The 22940-nt window shown below is 45.6% G+C and overlaps 1 protein-coding gene across 7 annotated transcripts in view; it reads left to right on the plus strand.

Annotated features, from left to right (window-relative positions):
* Positions 1-22940, plus strand: part of Hsf2bp (heat shock transcription factor 2 binding protein) — a 98902-nt gene that overhangs the window by 66632 nt on the left and 9330 nt on the right. For 6 of the 7 annotated variants that reach the window (XM_031346771.1, XM_031346768.1, XM_031346770.1 and 3 more), the window contains one exon: positions 17211-18079. The exons of the other annotated variant lie outside the window; for it this stretch is intronic. In XM_031346771.1, coding sequence (XP_031202631.1) covers positions 17211-17419 — 209 coding nt within the window. In that variant the 3' untranslated portion in view covers positions 17420-18079. Of the gene's footprint in view, positions 1-17210; positions 18080-22940 lie in introns of those variants that run through there. 7 annotated transcript variants of the gene reach the window in all.

Genomic DNA, 22940 nt, shown 5'->3' on the forward strand with positions numbered 1-22940 from the left:
GCTTCATCCCAGCTGTGACAGGCTCAAAGGCATGAAAGAGTGGATTCATTTGAGACTTTCCTTCCAGAAGACAATGCCCCTGAGGCACCTTCTGGAGTCTTGTCACCTAGGACAGTGATTCCCCTCAGCAATACAGGCTCTCAGAGGGTGCTACAGCTATGGGTCCCAGGGACATGGGTTGTTCACTGCTTGAGCCAGTGGCAGGCCTTGATGCCATCCAGCTGATGCCGACCTTTCAGACATGCAGAATGCAAGAGTTATGGGATCATGGAGTTTTCACTAGATTAACAGGAAAACCTGGGAGACCAGGCAGTATGTAGCACAAGTGGAGTCCTCGTGGGAAGCTCATAGAGGATGGGGTGAAGCTGAACATGAAATGGAGACTTTGTTAGAGGTGCTAGGGAGTGACAGCTGTCTGAAGGAAAGCTGCAGGTCAGGAGGTGAGCTGGCCTTCAACAGAGGCTATGCAGCCTGGGAGTGACAGAGCCATAGGGGTATGGCTCCCCAAGATTTCTGAGACTCACGTCCATGATCACTTGCTCTAGTGACATGGAAGCTACAGGACTTAACGTTTCCCTTCCTGATTTCAGTCTTTGGTCAGTCCTTCCTTTCTATTCAGTCTTCCTCCTCATCTGGAATAGGAGTGTTCACTCAGTGCTATTGCATTGTGGGAATGCACTGTGAGTTTGCCTCGAGTCCCAGAGGACATTGAGTTTATCCTCGTGAACAGTATTGAATCTGTTAAGACCATGGTGGATCCTAGAGAAGGACTGAAGGTATTTTGTGTTGTGGTGGACATGAACCTTTTGGGTGTCGAGGGCAGAATCATAACATGTGAAATGCCGTTCTGAAGAGCTCAGACGTTAAAAGAACAGTGCCTGGTCAGTGCAGCCTGTTTTGGGAGCTTCTAGAAGCTTCAGGGGGTGGGGCCCAGCTGGAGGAAGTGGTCATTGAGAGTGAGAGTGTGTTCTTGGTAGTGTATTTTTCCTCACTGCTTTCTGTCTACTGTGCAGTGAGCAACTGCTGCCATGTGCTCCAGGGACCATGATGCTCTGCTTCACCAGAAGCCCAGAGTCAACAGCCAAGGATTATGGACTGGAACCTTTGAATCTGTGTGCAAACTAAATGATTCTTCTAAGTTATTTTCTTGACAATTTTGTTCATAACTATAGAAACCAATTAACACAGGATAGTTTCATTTGCACAGTTTTCAAGAGCAGGTAAAACTCAGCCACAGAACAGATGAGAACTTCAGCTGCTTATAGGTTGGCTGACAGAAGGAAAAGGGCACAAGGGAACTTGGTGGGATGGAGCTGAGTTTCAGAAATAGGTCATCATCTGTAATTTCTGATTTTGCTTCAGTGAGACAACACAAGAAAAGTGTTCTTAGCCATCAAAGTTCACATTGTACACATCACTAGGCCATGTTCATATGTGTTGACTCACCAGCTCCAGAAAAGCTTTGCTGGCCTTTCCCTTCTCACTACACCTTCCCTTCCTTTTCCGAGACTCCTTTTCTACCCAACACTCCATTCCTGTTTCATTGCTTAGATTTAGAGAAAACTTGCAAGACTAGTTGTATTAGTCAGGGCTCACTAGAGCTGGCTGAGCGTGTGTGTGTGTGTGTGTGTGTGTGTGTGTGTGTGTGTGTGTGTGTGTGTGTGGTGTGTGTGTGTGTTTTACTAAATCAGCTTACATGCTGTGATCTGGATAGTCGAGCAGTGACTGCCTCATGATGGAGAGAAAGGTCAAGAATCTAGAAGTCCTCCCATCCACGAGACTGGATGTCTTTGCAGACCCAGTCTGGTGCTGGAGTCTGAGAGGGTGACAGCTGCTGAGTCTACGCTGGGCTCCTAAAGAAGTTGGATTAATGCCAGCTGCAACAGCAGGGTAGATGAACTTGCCATCAAGAATGGGGGAAGTAGACAAAAGCAATAGCTTCCATCTTTATGTCCTTTTATGTGGGTTGCCAGTAAAAGGTGTGGCCTGGATTTAGGGTGGTCTTCCCACTTCAAACAATCTATCAAGAAAAGCCCTCACAGGCATGCCTAGAAATCTGGGTTTTAGTTGATTTCAGATGTAGTCAAACTGACAACCAAGATTATCAGTCACACTAGTGTTACACATGCTAGTGAGTTACAGAGTCTGGAAATTATCCCTGGTGTGGCTTACTGCCCTTGTAACTTGCTTGTTAACCCTCATTAAAACATGCTACCATTTCCCCCGATGTCCTTCCACTGGCATTTTCCAAGTTTATCCTTGTTATAACAAGGGGCAGCACTTTCTTCCTTTTTGTGGCTACATAATGTTTACAGTATGGATGTCCAGCATGTATGCATTCGTCATCTGATGGGCACATGGGTCATGAGCTGTGACCCATGCTGCTGGAGTGTGCCTACATAAGTCTTGTGTTATCTAGTCATTTCCCTCACTAGAGCTCTCCTTCATATTAAAAGACTGTTCCCTTGGAAACAGGTCTCTAGAACTGACAGTTCTCTTTTGTTCAATGTGTGGGAGGCGCAGCATCACTTCCTCTGAGAAGCCCACTACTTAGGAGTCATTTCTCTTGTGTTCAGCTAGACTCCTGAGGTTTGGGTATGTTCTAGATCCTACTGCGGGTTTCAGTTGGTTTTTTGGCACCCTGTCTTTGGCTTAATCAGGTACACGCTCTGTCAGTGTTTCCCAGCTCTTTCCAGTCCTCATTTTCTTCTCTTAGACTACTGAGATGTGAACATTGTCTTACCAGTTCCCTTGGGGTTATCATGTCATCTTTCTCTTGCTAGCTCACACTGCTTCATTCCATTTTTCTGTCTTTTCCCCCACTCATCTTCCATTTCTCTGTTTTTCCGTGCTTGTGTGTACAGGTACACATTGCTACTATGCTGATGTGAACTAGCACAGGCAGCTTTTTATGTGGGTTCTGGGGTCACAGCTGAATGGCTGGGCTCTAACACTCTACTCACTGAGGTGTTCCCCTGGTCTTAACAGATTTTTTTCATCTCTCCCTTTAATTCTCTCTCTAGCAACAGCTTTAAGACTTTACACCTTTTCATTGAGGAGCTCTCATGCTGGCTGCTTTAAAGCCGTTGTATTAGCCTGTCACTACACTGAGATACCCGAGGCAGGCTAATTTGTAAATTTTAAAAATACTTATTTTGGTTCATGGGTTTGAGGTTCAGGGCCCTAACAGCTCTGTTCATGTTCTTGTAAGGTATCCCTGAGCTGCATCCTATTGTAGTAGAGAACTCAGATCTATGTGTGTCTTTATCTACTTTTACTTTTACGAAGCTACCAGGGTTCAGTCACGAATGATTGAATCAATTCCCAAAGGCCTTACCTCTAAAAGCAATTAATATATTATCTACACTTTAATACTACTAACAACTCACGACTGGCATTTAGATTCCCACATGAGTTCTGGGAGGGAGCAAGGTCTCTAAAGACAGGGATCCTATAGACCCTTGTGAGACAGTACCCTCTGTGTGAGACAGTCCTAGCATGTCCCCTCTGTGTGAGACAGTCCTAGCATGTCCCCTTCTGTGTGAGACAGTCCTAGCATGTCCCCTCTGTGTGAGACAGTCCTAGCCTGTCCCCTTCTGTGTGAGACAGTCCTAGCATGTCCCCCCTGTGTGAGACAGTTCTAGCATGTCCCCTCTGTGTGAGACAGTCCTAGCATGTCCCCCCCTGTGTGAGACAGTCCTAGCTTGTCCCCTCTGTGTGAGACAGTCCTAGCTTGTCCCCCCTGTGTGAGACAGTCCTGGCATGTCCCCTCTGTGTGAGACAGTCCTAGCATGTCCCCCCTGTGTGAGACAGTTCTAGCATGTCTTCTGTTTGGCAATCCTCATCATATTGCCTCACCTGTCTCTCTAAGTCCCAGGTTCTTGTGACTGGGTCTGAGTTCTGTATTACTCTTTTATTTACATGGTCTGTGATAGTTTCCCTCCATGGTATGTATGTCTCCCTAAATGTGACTGAAACTCTTACTGTGTCATCATCAGGTTATCCCTGTTGGCTTTATTTATCTCATGACTCAAGTCTTATTTTATCCTTTCCAGGGGTCCATACAAGCTCTCTCTAGCATGCCCGTGTAAGCAAGGGTGCAGTGGAACTACCACTAGGCTGACACTCTCCCTAGACCACTCCACAAGTAGCAGGAAAGGTTTAGTGGGGAATCTAACTCCCAGGCTGTCTCAGAGTAGGGGGCAGAAGAGTAAAAACACTGGGAGATGAAGTCTTGTTAGTTTTAAGGAGACAGCTAAAGTGGGGGAGGCATGTAAGCTAGAACAGCTTGAGAGTTAGAGCAGGGGGAGGTCCGGTGTGGGCCAGAACAGCCTGGAAACTACCAAGGGACTTTAATCTGTTACAGGTTTGTCTGAGTTAATCAGGAACTAGATACTCCTGCCAATGGCAGTTGGCTGTAAGGGGTGGACAAGGGAAGTGATGGCTATTTCCAACAAACAGAAAGCAACTTTACAAGGGTTCTAAGGAATGTGGAGTTTAGGCTTTTGTTTGCCCACAAGCGATCCTTCTGTTGACCTGGTCAGAGTCCAGCCTGAGCTGAGGCCAGACTGTGACATTCAGGACATTGTCAGGGGCCTGCTCTGGACCCAACACCTAGTTATTTTGTTCCTCCTGCAGTTTCTTTGTATTTGTGTTGCAGTGGCCTTAGCCACATGAAAGAGGCTTTTTACTTACCGGGTAAATGAGCCTTACTCTGAGTATTGCACATACAGTGGATATTTTCATTAATTTATATACATATCCACTTTGCATCCTGATCACAGCTCCTTCCCCCATTGCTCCCTTCCCTTCTCCTCAGAAGTACCATGGGTACCAGCATGCGCTGGCACATAAGTCACAGGAGGACTAGGCACATTCTCACCTACTGAGGCCACAGAGTCAGAGACAGGCCCATTCCAATTGTTAAGGGGCTCAAATGGAGACCAAGCTGCACATCTACTACAAATGTGGGGAGGGAGGGGCCTAGGTTGAGCCCATGCATGCTCCTGGTTGTGGTTCAGTCTCTGGGAGCCCCCATGGGCCCAGGTTAGTTGACTCTGTAGGACTTGCTGTGGTGTCCTTGACCCTCTGGCTCTTTCTATCCTTCTGCCCCACCCTTCACTCTTTCACAAGATTCCCTTGAGCTTGGCTGTGGGCCTCTGAATCTGTTTCTTTCCATCAGCTGCTGAATGAGACCTCTCGGAAGACATAGTGAAAATGGCCATCTTACCATAAGCAATCTACACATTCAACGCAATTCCCACCAGGTTTCTGCTGGGCAGTGGTGGCTCACGCCTTTAATCCCAGCACTCGGGAGGCAGAGGCAGGTGGATTTCTGAGTTAGAGGCCAGCCTGGTCTACAGAGTGAGTTCCAGGACAGCCAGAGCTACACAAAGAAACCCTGTCTCGAAAAACCAAAACAAAACAAAACAAAAAAAACCCTTCAGGTTTACAACACAGTTCTTTTTTAAAAAAGATTTATTTATTTTATGTATATGAGTATACACTGTAGCTGTGCAGATAGTTATGAGCCTTCATCTGGTTGGTGGGAATTGACTTTAGGACCTCTGCTTGCTCTGGTCGACCCCGCTCACTCTGATCAACCCTGCTCTCTCTGGCCCAAAGATTTATTTATTATTATAAATACACTGTAGCTGTCTTCAGACACACCAGAAGAGGGTGTCAGATCTCATTACGGGTGGTTGTGAGCCACCATGTGGGTGCTGGGATTTGAACTCAGGAACTTCAGTCGGTGATCTTACACACTAAGCCATCTCACCAGCTCCCAACACAATTCTTTACAGAGCTTGAAAAAGCAATTCTCAACTTCATGTGGAAAAACAAAAACCCACGATAGCTAAATCAATCCTATACAATAAAAGAACTTCTGGAGGTATCACCATCCCTGATTTCAAGCTGCAACTACAGAGCAATAGGAATAAAAACCACATGGTATTGGGATAGAACAGGCAGACTCATCAATGAAATAGAATTGAAGAGCTAGAAATAAGCTCAATTATCTATGGATACTTGATTTTTGACAAACCAAACCATACAATGGAAAAAAGAGCTTCTTCAACAGACGCTGGTGGTCCAGCTAGGTGTCTGCATGTGGAAGAGTGCAAATAGATTCATATTTATCACCCTGCACAAAACTCAAGTCCAAATGGATCAAAGACTTCAACATAAAACTGGATATTCTAAATCTAATAGAAGAGGAAGTGGGGGAACTGTCTTGAACACATTGACACAGGAGACAATTTCCTGAGCCAAACACCACCAGCTCAGGCACTAAGTCTAACAATTAATACATGGGACCTCATGAAACTGAAAAGCTTCTGTAATGTAAAGGACACCATCAATAGGACAAAATGGCAGCCTACAGAATGGGAAAAGATCTTCTCCATCTTTTAGAGGATTAATATCCAAAATATATAAAGAACTCAAGAAATAACACTAACAAATAACTCAATTTTAAAATGGGATACAGGGGGCTGGAGAGATGGCTCAGTGGGTAAGATCACCGACTGCTTTTCCAGAGGTCCTGAGTTCAATTCCCAGCATCCACATGGTGGCTCACAACCATCTGTAATGAGATCTGATGCCCTCTACTGGTGTGTCTGAAGACAGCTACAGTGTACTCATATACATAAAATAAATCTTCTTTTTTTTAAATACAAAAAAGAAAAAAAATGGGGTACAGAGCTAAACAGAATTTTCAACAGAGGAGTCTCTAATGGCGAAGAAGCACTTACAGTGGATAATTGAAGTGTTGGCGAGACAGCCAAAGCCCTGCTGTCATGAAGCTTTCAGTCTGGTAGGAAAGAGAGAAAAGATCATATTGTAGAAGTGGTGCATGCTGAATATGAGTGTTCCATGGTCCCTGGCTGCTGGTGCTATTTTAAGAGAGTCTGGGAATTTTGGTGAGAGGCCTAGGTGGCAGAAGTAGATCTGAAAGGTAATTCCTTGGGATTGTCTCGGCCCTGGCGTCTTTTCCCGTTGTCTGCTCCCAGTCCACCATGAGATTAAAAAACCCTTCCAGCATGTGCTCCCATCAACACAATATTCTGCCCAAGCATAGGAAGCCGTGCACCTGGGGGCTGGGCTTTCCAGAACCACAAGTCAAAAGGAAGCTTTCTCCAGTTGTCTCTGTTCTATACTTTGTCACAGAAAAAGAAAAGCTCTATAATAAGTTTAGGGAATGGAGACAGATTGGTTGTTGAGTAAAGAGGTAATGTGAGAGTTGATGCTTTCTTTGAGTTTCCATCTCTGTTTAAGTCCATCTACTTTCAACCTTTTCTGTTAGAATATGCCCTAAAGGCTGAAGGCCTGGTCTAAGAAGGTCACTGTACTTGGAGACGGTATTTCAGAGGTAATTAAGTTAATGAGTTTATTTATCCAGTCTGACTCTTTATGAGAACAGCCATAGACACACAGAGGGGCGACCATATGAGGACATGGAGAAGATGCTGGCTGCACGCTAACGAGCGGCTAGCTGCTGGCTGGCCCCTGACTCTCTGACTTCAGACTCCAGGACTGACTGTGATGAATAACTTTCTTTTGTTTACACCCCTTTTCTGTGGTGTTGCTGTGGCAGCCAGCGCTGCCTTGAGCATATTAATCAGCCGTGTACATTCCCTGTGTGTGTCTACATCTGTTTCTAATGCTTGGTCTCCACACCTTCTCCTTTTCTTTTTTTAAAGATCTGTTTTTATTTTATCACTTATACTTGGTTTATTTTATGTCTATCTGTGCACCTCTTACACACAGTGTCTGCTCTGGGGGCCAGAAGAGGGCATCCGATTCTCTGGACCAGGAGTTGTACATGGCTGTGAGCTGCTGTGAGTGCCAGGAACTGAACTCTGGTCCTCTGCAAGAGCAGCAAGTGCTCTTAATGGCTAAGCCATAGCTCCAGCCCCTTCTTTTTCTTCTTAGTTATGCCATGTAAAATTTTAGTTGAAAACTGGGTTAACCAAAATAACAGAGCAATGCTCTTGAATAATGGCATTTATTTGAGACTAACAGAGACTTACAGTGGAAACAGGTGTGTCCTAGTAAACTCTGGCATATTAAAGAACTTGAGGTAAGAAGTTTTCAAAAGTAAGGTGAAGATTACGTAAGATCTTGTGAAACAATACTCCTTGGCTACAAGGATCAATAAAGTGACGACAATCCAAGGCTCTGTGTGCTGCTGGCAGGCTGTCCTTGTAGAAGTACTTTCTGGATTACAGTGACCTCAGTGCAGAACTAGTCCCTGCAGGCTGCCACGAACCTTCATGAGAACTCCCTCCCCCCTTCATCATCCAATGTTCTTTCATTAATTTGGTTTGGAATTGACAGCTCAACACAGTGCTATCTTTTGATTCTGACAGCTTTTGTATGGGACACACTTTACTGGGTAACAGAAACTGAGTGCATCTAGATGGGATTGGAGTTGTGCCTAATTGTAGGGCTCTTGGTTCTATTCCCCTGTTGCCTTTTGGATTTCCTGGGACTTCTTCCTGAGATGAGATTTGTGTCTGGCAGTTCTCTCAGCTGTAGACCCCAATGTTACTGTAGTTGGTATCAGTGTGAAGTACAGTGTGGGACAGTAATAAAAATGTTCTGTCAGAAGACAAAAACTCAGTCTTAGTGGCATGTGTCTCTGGGCTGTAACTCACCAATATTTCTCCTCTAGGTGAGTCAGGGCCACACTTGAGGAAGTGTGACCAGGCCCTGGGATCTTTTTCTGAGGACCAGCTTTGCTATGTAGAGCTGACAGGGCTTGCTACATGATAGGGGTCTTCCTTTCGCCCTGTCACAGATTCTAGATGACCATGAGAACCTGGTGAGATGCCTGAGGCAAACCCAGTCCTAAGACCATGACCCCTAGGTTGTCCCATGGCCCCAGCTGTTTCTTTTCCAGGGAAGTAGACATCACCGACTCCAGATTTCCTAGTGACGGTAGCGTTGGATTCCAGCCCTGTGACAGATCAAGTTCATCGCTTCTGTTGTGAGGATGCAGAGAGAGTTTTCAGGCGCTGTGTGTGTCACTGATGAAACACCTCAGCTGAACTTTGGAGGAAGGGCATTTGAAATAGAAGAAAGGTGTGCTGGGTGAAAGGACAGATGCTTAACGGGAAAACAAGGGCAGGCCAGTGTTCCTAGTGCTTGAAAGGACAGGACACAACCTGAGGGAGCCATGGGGAAGCAGTAGAGCTGGTGGGCTGAGACTTCTGCCATACACAAGGCTGTGTTTTTGTCAAAAGTGCGAAGCAGAGAGGGGTGCATTTTGATTTCCATTTAGAAAGTATCATTCTTGCCACTGGAGGATTCAGAAGTGGAAGTGTTGAATGGGGCCTCCGCAGCTCACTGGGCAAGAGAGCTCCATCTGGGGTATAGTCATTGTAGACTTAGGCTGTGCTGGGAGGACGAGCAGGCAAGGCTTCTGACGGGTGACAGTGGCTGTGCCCACTTAGTGAGAGGTCGACAAGCAGATGTGGCATCAGACACCCAAGATGAGCTTCCTAGCAGGCTGCTCAATAGGAAATCCTGATTTCAGAGAGAGAAGGGCTAGGGGAACAGATGAGCAGCACCGCTGAGCATGGTAAGGTCACCTAAGGAGGCAAGCAAGGAGAAAGACACTGGGGCAGAGGCAAGTGTGAGAGGAGCAGTGAGGAAGATGCTTGTGGGAGCGATGGAACGGGGCTTCCCAGTCACCCTCCAGGACCTGGGAGGGAGGGCTAGTGTGTCAGAGCAGGCTTGCCAATGTACAGCTCAGTGGGGACCTGGAGACATGCCACCTCATGCACTGAGGAGTGGCAGTGTGATTGCAAAGTAAGGAACAGTGTGAGTAAGAGCAGGAATGGTAGCAACAGCAGCCATCCTAGAGTCGCCTGAAAGAAAGCAAGAGTCAGGTGAGGTCTGAAGTGAATTGGGGCTGTGGAGGGTGTTTCTACACACACCACACACACACACACACACACATACACACACACACCAACACACACACACCACACATACCACACCACACCAACACACACACATACACACACCACACACACACATACACACACCACACCAACACACACACATACACACACCACACCAACACACACACACACCACACACACACACCAACACACACATACACATACCACACACACACACACCAACACACACACACCACACATACCACACCACACCAACACATACACATACACACACCACACACACACACACCACACAGACACACATACACACACCACACACACATACATACATACATACACACACACCACACAAACACACACACACCACACCAACACACACACACACCACACATACCACACCAACACCACACACACACACACACCAACATATACACATACCACACCAACTCACACACACCACACCAACACATACACACCACACCACACACCATACCAACACACACACCACACACATACACACACACCACACACACACACACCACACACATCATACCAACACAACACACCCACCCACACACACCATACCAACACACACACACCACACATACACACACACCACACACACACACACTGTTCTCTGAAGTTTGGAGGCACAGGCTGTGGCTACAGCTGAGACAGACCATGTTCTTAGATGTCCACGGTGCCTTGGAAGTGGCCGGGAGTCCCAGAGGAAGATGGCTGTGCAGGTATGTGCCCCAAGAGCTTGGCCATTGTCTAGAAATCCTGGTGGGAACAAGTATTGTTGCAGTTGAAACAAGTGCCCTTGCCTCAGATGAGAGGCAGGGCCTGCTGGATTCCTTCAGGATAGTTTTAATCATTAAGCACAGCAGAAAAGAATCATAAGCTATTACTAATATGTGGACAGAGATGATTTATTTTTGGTAATTGTGAAGAATTTTTATTGCACATCATTGCATATTCTCAATTAGGTTAATTTGCATGTGATTTGGAATATGAAATCTAATATACAGAATATATGCATAGAAATAGGATTCTCATTAAATTCATATTTTATTTAAAAGCTTTCTTCAAATTCATTTATTATTTCCATATCAGAGCCCTGCTGATCCCTGTCAGATGCCCTGTGGACACTGCTGCTCGCTGCTTCTGGGTACTGGGGCTGTTCAGGTTCCCCTGTGACAACCTTCCTAAGAAACTTATTCCTCAGGATTGCTTGTTGACTCCTGGTAACAGAGAAAGAGAGTCTTCCATCATCCCACCAGCCCAGAACAGTCACAGCTTGAGTCAGATTAACACTCACTTTTTTCATTATTATGGCTGCTATTATTCATACCTAAGTCTTAAATGATTTCCTCTCTTCCAGTTTTTATTTTGGCAATAATTTTTTCATCTTGTATATTTTTCTTTACTATTACTACTACTATCATTATTGTACTTGTGCACGTATTCTTAAATGTACACACATCCGTGTGTGTAGGGACAAGGATCAACCTTAAGTTGAGAGGCAGGGTTTCTCTCTGGGACTTGTAGCTCACAAATAAGGCAGGCTGGCTGGCCTCCTGCCTCCCTCTGCCTCGCTAGTGCTGGGATTACAGGTGTGTGCTATCAGGCCTGGCTCAGCTGGCCTGATTCCTACATGTTAATTATCTAATCTTTGGTTCTCCCCATTATCCAGTCTCTGAAAAGGTTTCTCTATCCCGAGTGTGCCCAGAGTTTCCTGCTCCTCAGAGTCTCGTCTTGCTCTAAGGAACCTCCCCTCTGCCTCCTCCTCCTTGCTCTGTTGGCTTGTTTAGGTTGGGCCGTGCCTCCCCTCTGCCGCCTCCTCCTTGCTCTGTTGGCTTGTTTAGGTTGGGCCGTGCCGTCTAGTATTCTTGGAGAAGAGCTGAGGACATGCTTTGTGTCTGATTTCCTCTCACCTGTGGGCACAGACTCCAGGGTGAAGGCATCTCTTCATTCTGTTCTGACGTCCAGGGCTGCAGAGAAGTTTTAGTGGTGGTGTTTTTGGTTGTTTGTTTTGTCCTGGAACAGACAGGGTTCACTATGGAGTAGTTGTTCCTGATCTGTTTCTAGAAATGTGTGTAACTTCTCTGTTCCGTTATTTGAAGCTCCCGCTCTCGTGGGACCTCTTCATCCTCTGTGCTGCTGGACTATGTTCTACTTTATCGCCCCTGTATTGGATTCTCTGAACTCCTATATTTTATGCATTTTAATCAATTTGTCTGAAAAGTAAATGGCTCTTTCAGTTTGCAAATGGATGCCCCTCACTTGAGAGTCTGCCCTGAGTTCCAAGTCACTGCACAGTGGTGGCCGTCTCTGCTGACTGACTAGCTCTCTCACCTTGCGGTGGCTGTCCCTGTCCCAGCCTCTGCCCTCTGTCTGGTAGCAGTGCTTACGAGAGTTCCCCAACTCCATTTCCCAGGCTTCCAGTTGAAGTTTTTAATTTCTGTGATCATGTTTTAATTTCTACAGTTTCTGGTTTGGGAGCATCTGATTCTTTCTCAGTGGGTGGTAGGGCATCTTTATGTCCTTGAGGAAGGTGTGGGATCCTTTAGAAAGGCTTTTCTTCCTGCAGCATCTCTCCTTCACCCTCCAGTCATCCAGGAAGGCAGGTGTGGGCAGCTGGCCCAGGGTCTAGTACCCGCTGCTGTTTTACTTTTTAAAGTCAGGCAGATTAGTTGTAATCTACGTGAAGCAGCATCCTTGGATTGCCTGCTTCTGGATTCTTTAACCCTCTTCATTTATTTCCAGGTCAACCCCTTGGTAATTCCATGTTGTCTTAAGAACTGTGGGTCTGGGCTCTGTCAGTGGAGCCACAAGGCCTTGACTTTCTTTTTAAATTGTCTCCGCTCTTGCAGGCTTTTACCTTTCCTGTAAGACCAAGAATGGGTTGTTGATTTTTAAAACTGTATGTATCGTTTGTTCATTTTACATGCATGAGTGTTTGCATGTCTGTGTACCATATGTATGCCTGGTGCCTGCAAAAGCTAGCAGAGTGAGTGTATTGGAGTCCCTGAAGCTGGAATTATAGATATTGTTAGCCACCATGTGGGTACTGGGAATTGAACTCAGGTCCTCTGGAAGAGCAACCAGTATTTTTAACTGTCAGGCTATCTCCCTAGTCCTGTATTGTTGATTTTTACAAAAATGTTTACTGGGATTTTGGTTGGAATTACATTGCATATGTAGATAAAGTTGAAGAGGTTTGGCACTGTAAGCACTTGAGACATCTTGTCCATAAATGTTACTATGGCTTAAGTCTTAATTGTGCTGGGACTTGGTCCCCAGTGGATGGGACTACCAGAGATGAAGGGAACTTAGGCGATGGAGCCTACTTGAAAGAACTAGGTCACTTCAGGAAGCTTGTTGTTGAAGAAGACTATGGAACTCTGGCCCCTTCCTCTTCTTCCCTTCATTTTCCGTCCAGTGTGAGATGAGCTGCTTTTCCTACCATGTACTTTAACTATGAACTTCTATCTCATCAGAGGCCCTGAAGCAATCAGACCAAGCAGCTAGGAGCCTTGTGTCAGTTTCTGTTGAGCAGAGAGCTAGTCTCAGTGTAGGACACCACTTGGTTTCCTTGCCTCTGCTTTGCACTTCAGTGTCACATGGGTTTTACCTTTTGAAGCTTCCAGACATTCTATACAACAACCTACTTAGAGTTTATATTTTTTGTCATCTTTAGTGGTATTCTTTAAGAATCTTCATTTGCATTTTTGTCAGTGTGTGAATAAAACTAATCTTTATGTGCTGACCCTGTACTCCTGAAACCTTGTAAAACTCAGTTCCTGTGGCTTTTTGCATTTTCTTTGAAATGTTCTGTACAGGGAATCACATTGTGTGGAAGGAGAGATAGTTTTAGTTCTTCCTTTTCAGTCCGTATGTCCCTGTGTTGCCGAGGCTAAAATATCAACTGTGATTTGGATGGAGGTTTGTGTCCTAGAGGCCTGCCTGCCCACTGTTATGTGTGCTATTGGCTGCCCGTGTTTGCAGATGCCCTCAGTATGGTTCAGAACTAAACCATACTTCATTCTGTTCTCATTTGCTGAGAGTTTTTATAATATGAACAAATACTAAATTTACCAAAGGACTTGTCAGCATCTGATTGAAAGGATAAATAATCCTTAGTCTGTGTTATGATAAGAAATATTTGCATAATTTACAAGTGTTGAAGCCATTTAGCATTCCCAGAATGCAAATGTGTATTTATTTTGAAGCCTTGTCTCTCTGTATTCCTGGGTCTGATTTGCTAATATTTTGTTGAGGATTTTCACAAAAGATGTGGCTCTGTTATCTTCTTATAAAATGTGTATATGGTTTGGGTAACAGGATAGTTCTGGCCTCATTTAGAAAAATTGAGATTTGTTCTTCTTTCTATTTTCTGGAAATCTTAAAAAAAAATTGTGGGGGTGTGTGTACACATGTGTATATGCTTTGTGTGTGTGAGTTCAGTGTCTACAAAGGCCAGAGGGTGTTGGATCCTCTGGAATTGAAGTTACAGGAGGTCGAGAGCCACTTGATGTGGGCGCTGGGAACAGAACTTGAGTCCCCTGGAAAAGCATCCAACGTGGGGTGATTGCCGGCTGAGCCATCTGTCTAGCTCCATCTCCTCCCTAGAAGTCTTACGTAGGATTACTGTGTCTCCTGTAGATGAAGCCATCTGGGTCTGGGTTCTTACTCATTGTTTAAACATTTCCTATTAACTTCAAATTCAATTTCCTTAGTAGATGTAGGACTAATTTAGGTTGTTCAACCTAAAGAAAAAACTGCAGGGAACTTTGAAGGTGTATTCATCCACGTTTTAAAATTATGAACACAAAATTGTTCATATCCCTTATTATTCTTAACTTTCTATAGGATTTGTAGTTAAAGCCACTGTCTTACTCTTGATAGTTCTCATTTCTGACTCCCCTGCCCCCACCTTCTGCTAGTCTTGACTAGTTTTAGGAATTTTTTTTTTAAAGGACCAACTTTTGCTGTTTTTTGGTTTTCCTCCTGAATTAATTTTACCTATTTATCTTTCTGTTGTCCGTTTGGTGGTCTTTGATACAAGAAACTCACTTTGGCTATCCTGGAATTCAAGGCCCAGTTTTGCCTTGAACTCACAGCGGTCCTCCTGCCTTAGCTCTAGAGTTGCAGACATCAGCTACCACACCCAGCATTTTTACTCTCAACTGTATTGATTTCTACACATATCTTTATTATTTTTGGATGTTTTGTTTTAGCCCTTTTCCCTCAGTTTTAAAAAATTAAAAAAATTTTAAGGTGTAGATAATTAGAAATGATTTTATTTTTGATGCCTGTTTTAGTGTTTCTCCTTGCTGCTGTCTACTTGTGACCGGATGTCAGGATTTCTCTGTAGTATTCCTTAGCAGCCACCCTACCTTGTATCTTCATACCTCTGACCTCTCCTCTAGAATAAAACGATTTCAGTAGTCTGGGTATAGGATAGCTCTGTGTCCCTCCTTCAATGAAGAACAGGTTTTATTTTAGCCTTCCCTAACTACAATTCCCCACTTTTGTTGTATAAAAGAAGTCTATGGTTTGGGCTGAGGGAGTAGTGTTCAGTCCCACTGACTTTTTGAAAGGCCCTTTTGAGTGAGTGCTAAGAAAGAGTGCTGGTTGTATGCATGGCTCCCATTACAGTCCCCAGCCCCTAGTGTATCCACCAGAGAGGATGGTTAGAGCTTATCCTGGCTAAAGATTATAGCTTTGACTTAAGCTATTGTTTTGGTCTACTTTTCAGTGGTTATTATAATATAAGCAGGGTTCTAAGGCTCTGTAACTCCTGAGGAACATTCATATAGAAAGTAATGAAATACATTGTAGATCTTGTAGCTTGTATGTGATGGTTTGAATGAGAACGGCCCCCATAGACTCATGCATTTGATTCCTAGATGGTAGACTGGGACTTGTTGGAGGAGGTCTATTTTTTTCCTTCGAAGCTTCTAAAAGCCCACACTAGACCCAGTTCCTTGCTCTCTGCCTCCATCTTGTGAATAAGATATGTGCTCTGTTACTGCTCCAGCACATTGCTCACCTGCCTGCCTGCCATGCTTCCCGCCATGATGATCATAGACTAACCTTCTGAAACTGTAAACAAGTTCCACGTTAAACGCTTTCTTCTATAAGTAGCCTCGCTCATGACGTCTCCTCCCAGCAATAGAACAGTAACACAGACACTGTGACATTATCCAGGTAGGCACTAGCTATGTTGTTGCTGAGGAATTCGTCCCAGTTGGCATGAACATGAGAGGTACTCCCCTTTTTTTTTTTTTTTTTGGTTTTTTGAGACAGGGTTTCTCTGTGTAGCCCTGGCTGTCCTGGAACTCACTCTGTAGACCAGGCTGGCCTCGAACTCAGAATCCAAGTGCTGGGATTAAAGGTTTGCACCACCACCGCCCGGCGGTACTCCCTTCTTAAGCGACCAGAGAAGTAGACAGTCCAGTAACACATGGGAGCCCATGTCAGTGAGTTCTGCACACTGTGATTATGTCTCAAAAAGAAGAGAGGCTTACTTTGGCTCCTGGTCTGAGATGTATCAGTCTTTGGTCATTTGGCCTTGTGGCTTTGGACATATCTGTTTACCACATAGCAGCTGAGAAGCAACGAGAGAAATAAAGGGACTGGGGTCCCAATATCCCCTTGAAGAGGACATCCCTAGTGACCTAACCTTCCCATTAAGTACAATTCCCCTTGAAGAGGACATCCCTAGTGACCTAACCTTCCCATTAAGTACAATTCTGTAAAGGTTTTACCACCTCCTGAGAGTACCCCAGGCTAACAACCAAGTCTTTCACAAGAGTTATAAGGGACCGTCAAACCCCTTAGAAGCCCTTGAGTTTTGTTTTAAGATTTATTTTATTTTATGTGTAAAAGTGTTTTGCCTGTGTATGTGTATGTGCACCACATATGTGCCTGGTGCCCATGGAGGTCAGAGAAAGGTGTTAGATCCCTTGGAACTGGAGTTATGGATGGGTGTGAACCACCATGTGGGTCCTGGGAATTGAACCCTGGTCCTCTGAAAAAACAAGTGCTTTGAACTGCTTTAAATTGTATAATCATGGCATTTGAAGATGGGTGTTTACTAAAGGTGGTGTTGATTGTGTTCAGTCACAAACACAACAAACTAGGCTTCTGGTTCTGGATTAGCCTCTAGCTTTTTCAACTGTCAGAACTGTCCTTCAGAAAGAGCCCTCCAGGGTTGGCTTCCTGAAGAAAGAGGCTTTGATTTTAACCAGCAGCATCCCCTCTTCCCAGATCCAGATGCAGAAGTGTGCCTTCATGCCCTGCGGCTCATCCAGTCTGTGGTGCTAGAACCAGACGTCTTCTCCAAGGTGGCCTCTGAGCTCCAGAGCTCCTTACCCCTGCAGCGCATCCTGGCCATGTCCAAGAGCCGCAACTCTCGCCTGCAGTCTGCTGCCCACGAACTCCTGGAAGACCTCCGTGCCCTGGACTGTAGTGTTTAGGTGTGCCTGGTGGAAATGCCAGTGGCCCGCTCCCTCCCAGGCCTCTACTTCTGTCTTCAAAACTAGATGTCACTGTATGTCATGTGTTAGAGACTGCAGGCTTTGATGGACTAGAGATGGGCATGATGAGTAAGCCTCCTGCCTCTCCCTCCTGAGAGTGCACTCTTGTCAGGCAGCTGGTTAATCTTGCCAGAGCAGTGACCAGAACAAGGTCACCTCTGAACACCTGGAAACTCTCACAGAGTAGCTTCTTGCTGCCCTGGAGGCTGCCTACACCGTGAGAGTTGAGATCACCATCCACCATGTGCTCAGTGTTTCCCAGAAGCATGTCTGTGACAGCCTGTCCTCTTTCCCTGGTAAGTGTAACCCCACTGCACAGGCTCACCTCCCTAACCTTTCATAACCTATTATTTCACATGCACCGGACAGTTGATCTCTGTCTTGGTGCTGCTTTTATTTTAATAAAGTGTAGTCAATATCACATTCTGAATATAATCTTGGGGCTAGGAAGTTGGTGTCCTTTGTACATTAACTATGTTACTTGTTTAGGAAAATGCACTTTCCTTATTTTGTTCTGGCCCCTTAACTATGAATTAAAGCAAGCATGGAAAAATAGCTTCAAGATGAGCAATATGAGATTAAATTCCATGAAGTGGTCATCCATCTGCCTCGGTGCTCATGTGCATATGCCTGTGCCTGTGCGTGTGTAGACTGCTGTCCATGCAGCCATCACACTGCCTAGCTTGTATCCTAAGATACTGACAGAGGACAAAAGACAACATGCTGCCCCTGTCACAGATAGTGAGATGGTCAGGGGGCTTTCCATTGAAGTCAGCACACACCATCGTTTCTCTGGCAGGACACTGAGCTTAGACATCCTTCAAGGGAGGAAGTGTCCTCTTGCAGAGGTGGCCTCAGTACACGTTATGAGGCTGCTTGGGTCTGTGGAGGAAGAGGTAAAGCTCTTAAGATTCATGGAGGGGCCGGGCGGTGGTGGTACACGCCTTTAATCCCAGCACTTGGGAGGCAGAGGCAGGCGGATTTCTGAGTTTGAGGCCAGCCTGGGCTACAGAGTGAGTTCCAGGACAGCCAGGGCTACAGAGAAACCCTGTTTCGAAAAACCAAAAAAAAAAAAAAAAAAGATTCATGGAGGAGAGCAGATGTGGGCCTGTCTGTGTTTGGTGGCTCTGTGGGTCCAGATGAAGGGTGACTGTTGAATGCACATTTTGTCATGGCACCCCTTCCTTATGCTTGCTTAATATGCTAGCAAGGAGAGCTGTTGTGATCCACTTGTGCTTCTCTCAGGATAGCTGAGCTCTCTCTACCAAGAAGCCCTAGCCTAGTGTAGAAAGAAGAAACCGCCAGCCAGGCTGCGGTGGTGCACACCTTTATCCCAGCATACGGGAGGCAGAGGCAAAGAAGATCTTTGTGAGCAGATCCAGGACAGCAAGGGCTGCACAGAGAAACACTGTCTCAGAAAACCAAGAAGGAAAAGGGGAAGGAGGAAGAAGGAGATGAAGAAATGAAGAACAGCAGCAGCGGCAGAGGTGGCAGGAGTGGCTGCTGCTGCCCATCCTAAGAATAGCAGGAGGTGAGGGTGAGGACTCCATCCTTCCTTCTGTCCTGAGTACCTTCTAGGCAAGCCTTTCTAGGCAGATTCTCCTAAAGTTGCTATGCACGGGTTTCCTTTGCTAGTAACTGAAAGAAAACATACTCAGCTAAAAAATAAAAATAGACAATGCAGGGACTGAACCCTTGTGAATTTAAAAACCAGAGGTTAAACCAGTAAAGCAACACATACGTGTACTTTCAATTTAACTTCCTAAAAGTACTTTTCTTAAGCCGGGCGGTGGTGGCGCACACCTTTAATCCTAGCACTTGGGAGGCAGAGGCAGGCGGATTTCTGAGTTTGAGGCCAGCCTAGTCTACAGAGTAAGTTCCAGGATAGCCAGGGCTACACAGAGAAACCCTGTCTCGAAAAATCAAAACAAACAAACAAAAAAAAGTACTTTTCTTGTATCTGTAGAGCTAAGGAGCTTTTTCTTTGGCACCATCAGCTTCTAGGAGAAGGTTGGAAACCTGGCAGAATAGCCAGCCTGTACCCACTCCTCCCCACTGAGCCTCTTCGGCTCTGGTAGTAGCACTAGCCTTGGAACCTGCTCTCTCAAGTCTGAGAGCTGATCCTGGATAATGCTCAGAGCCATATGAGTCCAGGAATGGATTTGGAGCCATACCTCCTCTCTTCATGGGGTATGACTGGGAGAGGCCTGTGTTGTGCAACAGCTCTGGGTCCAGAGCTGTGCAGCCCATATACCGGCAGTTAAAGCATAGAGTCACAAGAAAGTCGCACGGCCATGGAGGAATGCGAAGAAGGTCGTAGGCTGCCTGCCACACTTGTCCTTCCAGACCTGCTGTTCTGTGCTGCTGTGACATTACACTAAACAGAGGGCTGGCAAGTATCTTTGTAGACTTACTGATTGCCCAAGAAGCCATGACGTCAACATTTGCTTTATATCTTCCCATGGCAGAGCTGCTTAGAGTGTCCCAGTAGGATTTCTTTGGCCAGTTGATGACCCTGAAGAAAGGTCCTGAGACAGCATAGGATGAGGTGTCAGACTCAGCATTCTTCCTGGAACAGTGTGTGAGCTCTGAAGACTGTGGGACCCACTGAAAGGTCCTTGGATACTTTCCCAGTACAGGCTGGGGTGGGAAAGCCAGGAAGCAATTCCTATGGCCAGCTCCACAAATGCTGGGACTGCCGCGCCGTTGAAACGTAGCTGCCTCTGCTCCAAACATGCTCACGTTTAGATTTGTGTGCAGATTTACGGTAAGAAGTTAGCATGTGATATACAATGAAAACTGTCCTTGTGCTTAAAAAAAAAAAAGTCACAACATAAGTTTAACCTAAAATCTTAACCATTTTAAGTTAGAGTTCAGCAGCATATCCATCACCACTCACTGTTTCTAGGACCTTATGTTCATCTCAGATAGGAAAGCCCAGTAAGTAACATCCGCTTCCCGAAGCCTGTGTCTCCTAGGTTTTGGTGTGCATGTACTGTTTTTGTGTCTGTGGACTTAGTGGAAATGTTTGTCCCAGTTGATCTGGCTTGCTTTTTCTGTATAACATCGGGGTTTGTGTGTGTTGAGTATATGTCAGGGCTTCGTTGTTTTAATGGCTATACAGCCATGTTCACATGACTACAGTGTATTTCTCCATTTGTTATCAAACATTTGGGTTCATTCTACCTTTTAGCTACTAGTGAATAAGCCTGCCAAGAACATAAGTGTGCAAAGGTCTGCTTGAGTCCCTGCTTTTTGATTCTTTGGGCATATTCTTAGTAGTGAAATGGCTAGATCATGTGGCAACACTATATTTTAACTCTTTGCTTGTATAAGTAAGTGTATGTGGTTGCACACACATGTGTATGTGGGTTCAGGTACCTATGTGTAAGTGTGAGTTTGGAGGCCTAAAATTGACGTCAATGTCTTCCCTAGTTTCTGAAGTCTATATACTGAGGAGGGACCTTTTGCTAGGTCTGGAGGTTGATGATTCCAGCCAATCTAGCCAGCCAGCTTGCCCTCATACACTGTCTTTACCTGCTGCTGGGTAATAAGGATTACAGGTAACTGTCACACCCACCTGACTTTTTCACGGGTCCTAAGGACCCAGGTTCTGGTCCTCACACTTTCTTTTTTTTTTTTTTTTAAAGATTTAGTTTGTTTATTTTATGTGTATGAGTACACTGTAGCTGTACAGATGGCTGTGAGCCATCATGTGTGTGGCTGCTGTTGAACTCAGGACCTCTGCTGGCCCATCGTAGTTTACTGCAGCTGTTTTCAGACACACCAGAAGAGGGCGTCCGATCTCATTACGGGTGGTTGTAAGCCACTATGTGGTTGCTGGGATCTGAACTCAGGACCTTCGGAAGAGCAGTCAGTGCTCTTACCCACTGAGCCATCTGGCCAGCCCTGGTCATCACACTTTCATGGCAAAGTTTTATTCATGGAGCCAAACTGTTTTTCACGGAAGCTGCACACAGTCTCTGTTCTCACCAACAGCAATGCAGGGAGTCTTACGCACTTCATGTCAACACTTTGCCTTTTCTTTTCCATCTTACTGATAGACCATGGATGGTAGTAGCCATGACTCAGGTCTCACCGTGGTCTTCTTTTCTTACCTGGTGCTGCGTGCTGCCCGTAGCGGGCTTTGCTGTGGCTGCCGTGGAGGGAGGTCTGTTGAGGCCCCTGAGATGTTTTTGAGTTGAGCTATTGTGTGTGTTTCATGGCAGAGCTCGGGAGCTTCCACGTGTTCAGGATCCCTGGTCAGGCTCAGGGCTTGCCAGGGCTTGCCGTCGTTTCATGGGGTGTCTTCACTGTGGTGTCCTCTGACCTGGAGGAGCTGTTCCTTTCCGTCACAGCCGGCTTCTGTTCCTTCCCGTGTCTTACTTTCAGCATCTTAAGAGATCACCATGTCTGTAGTCGTGAGGGCGACCCTCCCATGTTTTCATGCCACTTTGATGGTTTTATCTCTTTGCTTTAGAGCTTTCATCCACTTTGAGGTCTTGTTTTCGTTTTTGTTTTGAGATGGGGCTCTCCCTTTGTTGCCCAGTGTAACTTGGAGCTCCTGGACTTAAGCAGTCCTCCTGTCTCAACATCTTGAGTAACTGAGGAAGCTGCCACCAGGCCCAGCTTGTACATTTTTACATATGGTTTACAGCAGAAGTCTGGGTGTGTGGAGATCCAGTTTTCCAAACATGGTTTATTCAGCTTCGTAGTTGTCATTTAGCACATCATCACAAATGTGATTCTCAGAGCTCAGAAAGTGGTGTTGTATATTTTGCCTTCTGTTTTTTAAACACTTTAGCTTCATGAGTAGCCCTTGTTACAAAGATTGTAGACTGTGCCCAGAGGGGCTCCCTGACTTGCCTCTTGCTCTTCTCAAAGGTGAGTGGGCCTAACGCTCCTGGCACAGTGACTGACAGTTAGAAAAGGGACCCCTGCCCACATAATCAACGTGGCTTTTCATTGAAGGCATTTTTATAGCTCCAGCTTTATGCAGAATACTTCTTTGACTGTCCACGAAGAAGCTTCCAGGCAGCAAGAGGAGGCAGAAGGCCAGAGAGTACTCCAGCAGGGCCTGCAGAGGTAGGGCGAACTGCAGCCCAGCAGACCTTGTGGTAGATGTTGTACGAGGGCTGGCCATTGGAAGGTGGGGCAGGGGAGACCTCGGATTTACACTTAAATATAAAAGAAGATTATGGTTTTGAGCATTAAGTGGGCATAATCACAACCTCTGTCTGTCTGTCTGTCTGTCTGTCTCTCTCTCTCTCTCTCTCTGTGTCTGTCTCTCTGTCTGTCTGTCTCTCTGTCTGTGTGTCTGTCTCTCTCTGTGTCTGTCTGTCTGTCTCTCTCTCTCTCTGTCTGTCTGTCTGTGTCTGTGCCTGTCTGTCTACACACACCCCCCCCCGCCATGATGCCCTTTCCTACCCTTGTACATGGTATGGTCAGAGACTATGATGTT

This window comes from Mastomys coucha, unplaced genomic scaffold (genome assembly GCF_008632895.1).
Source record: "Mastomys coucha isolate ucsf_1 unplaced genomic scaffold, UCSF_Mcou_1 pScaffold3, whole genome shotgun sequence".
NCBI lineage: Eukaryota > Metazoa > Chordata > Mammalia > Rodentia > Muridae > Mastomys > Mastomys coucha.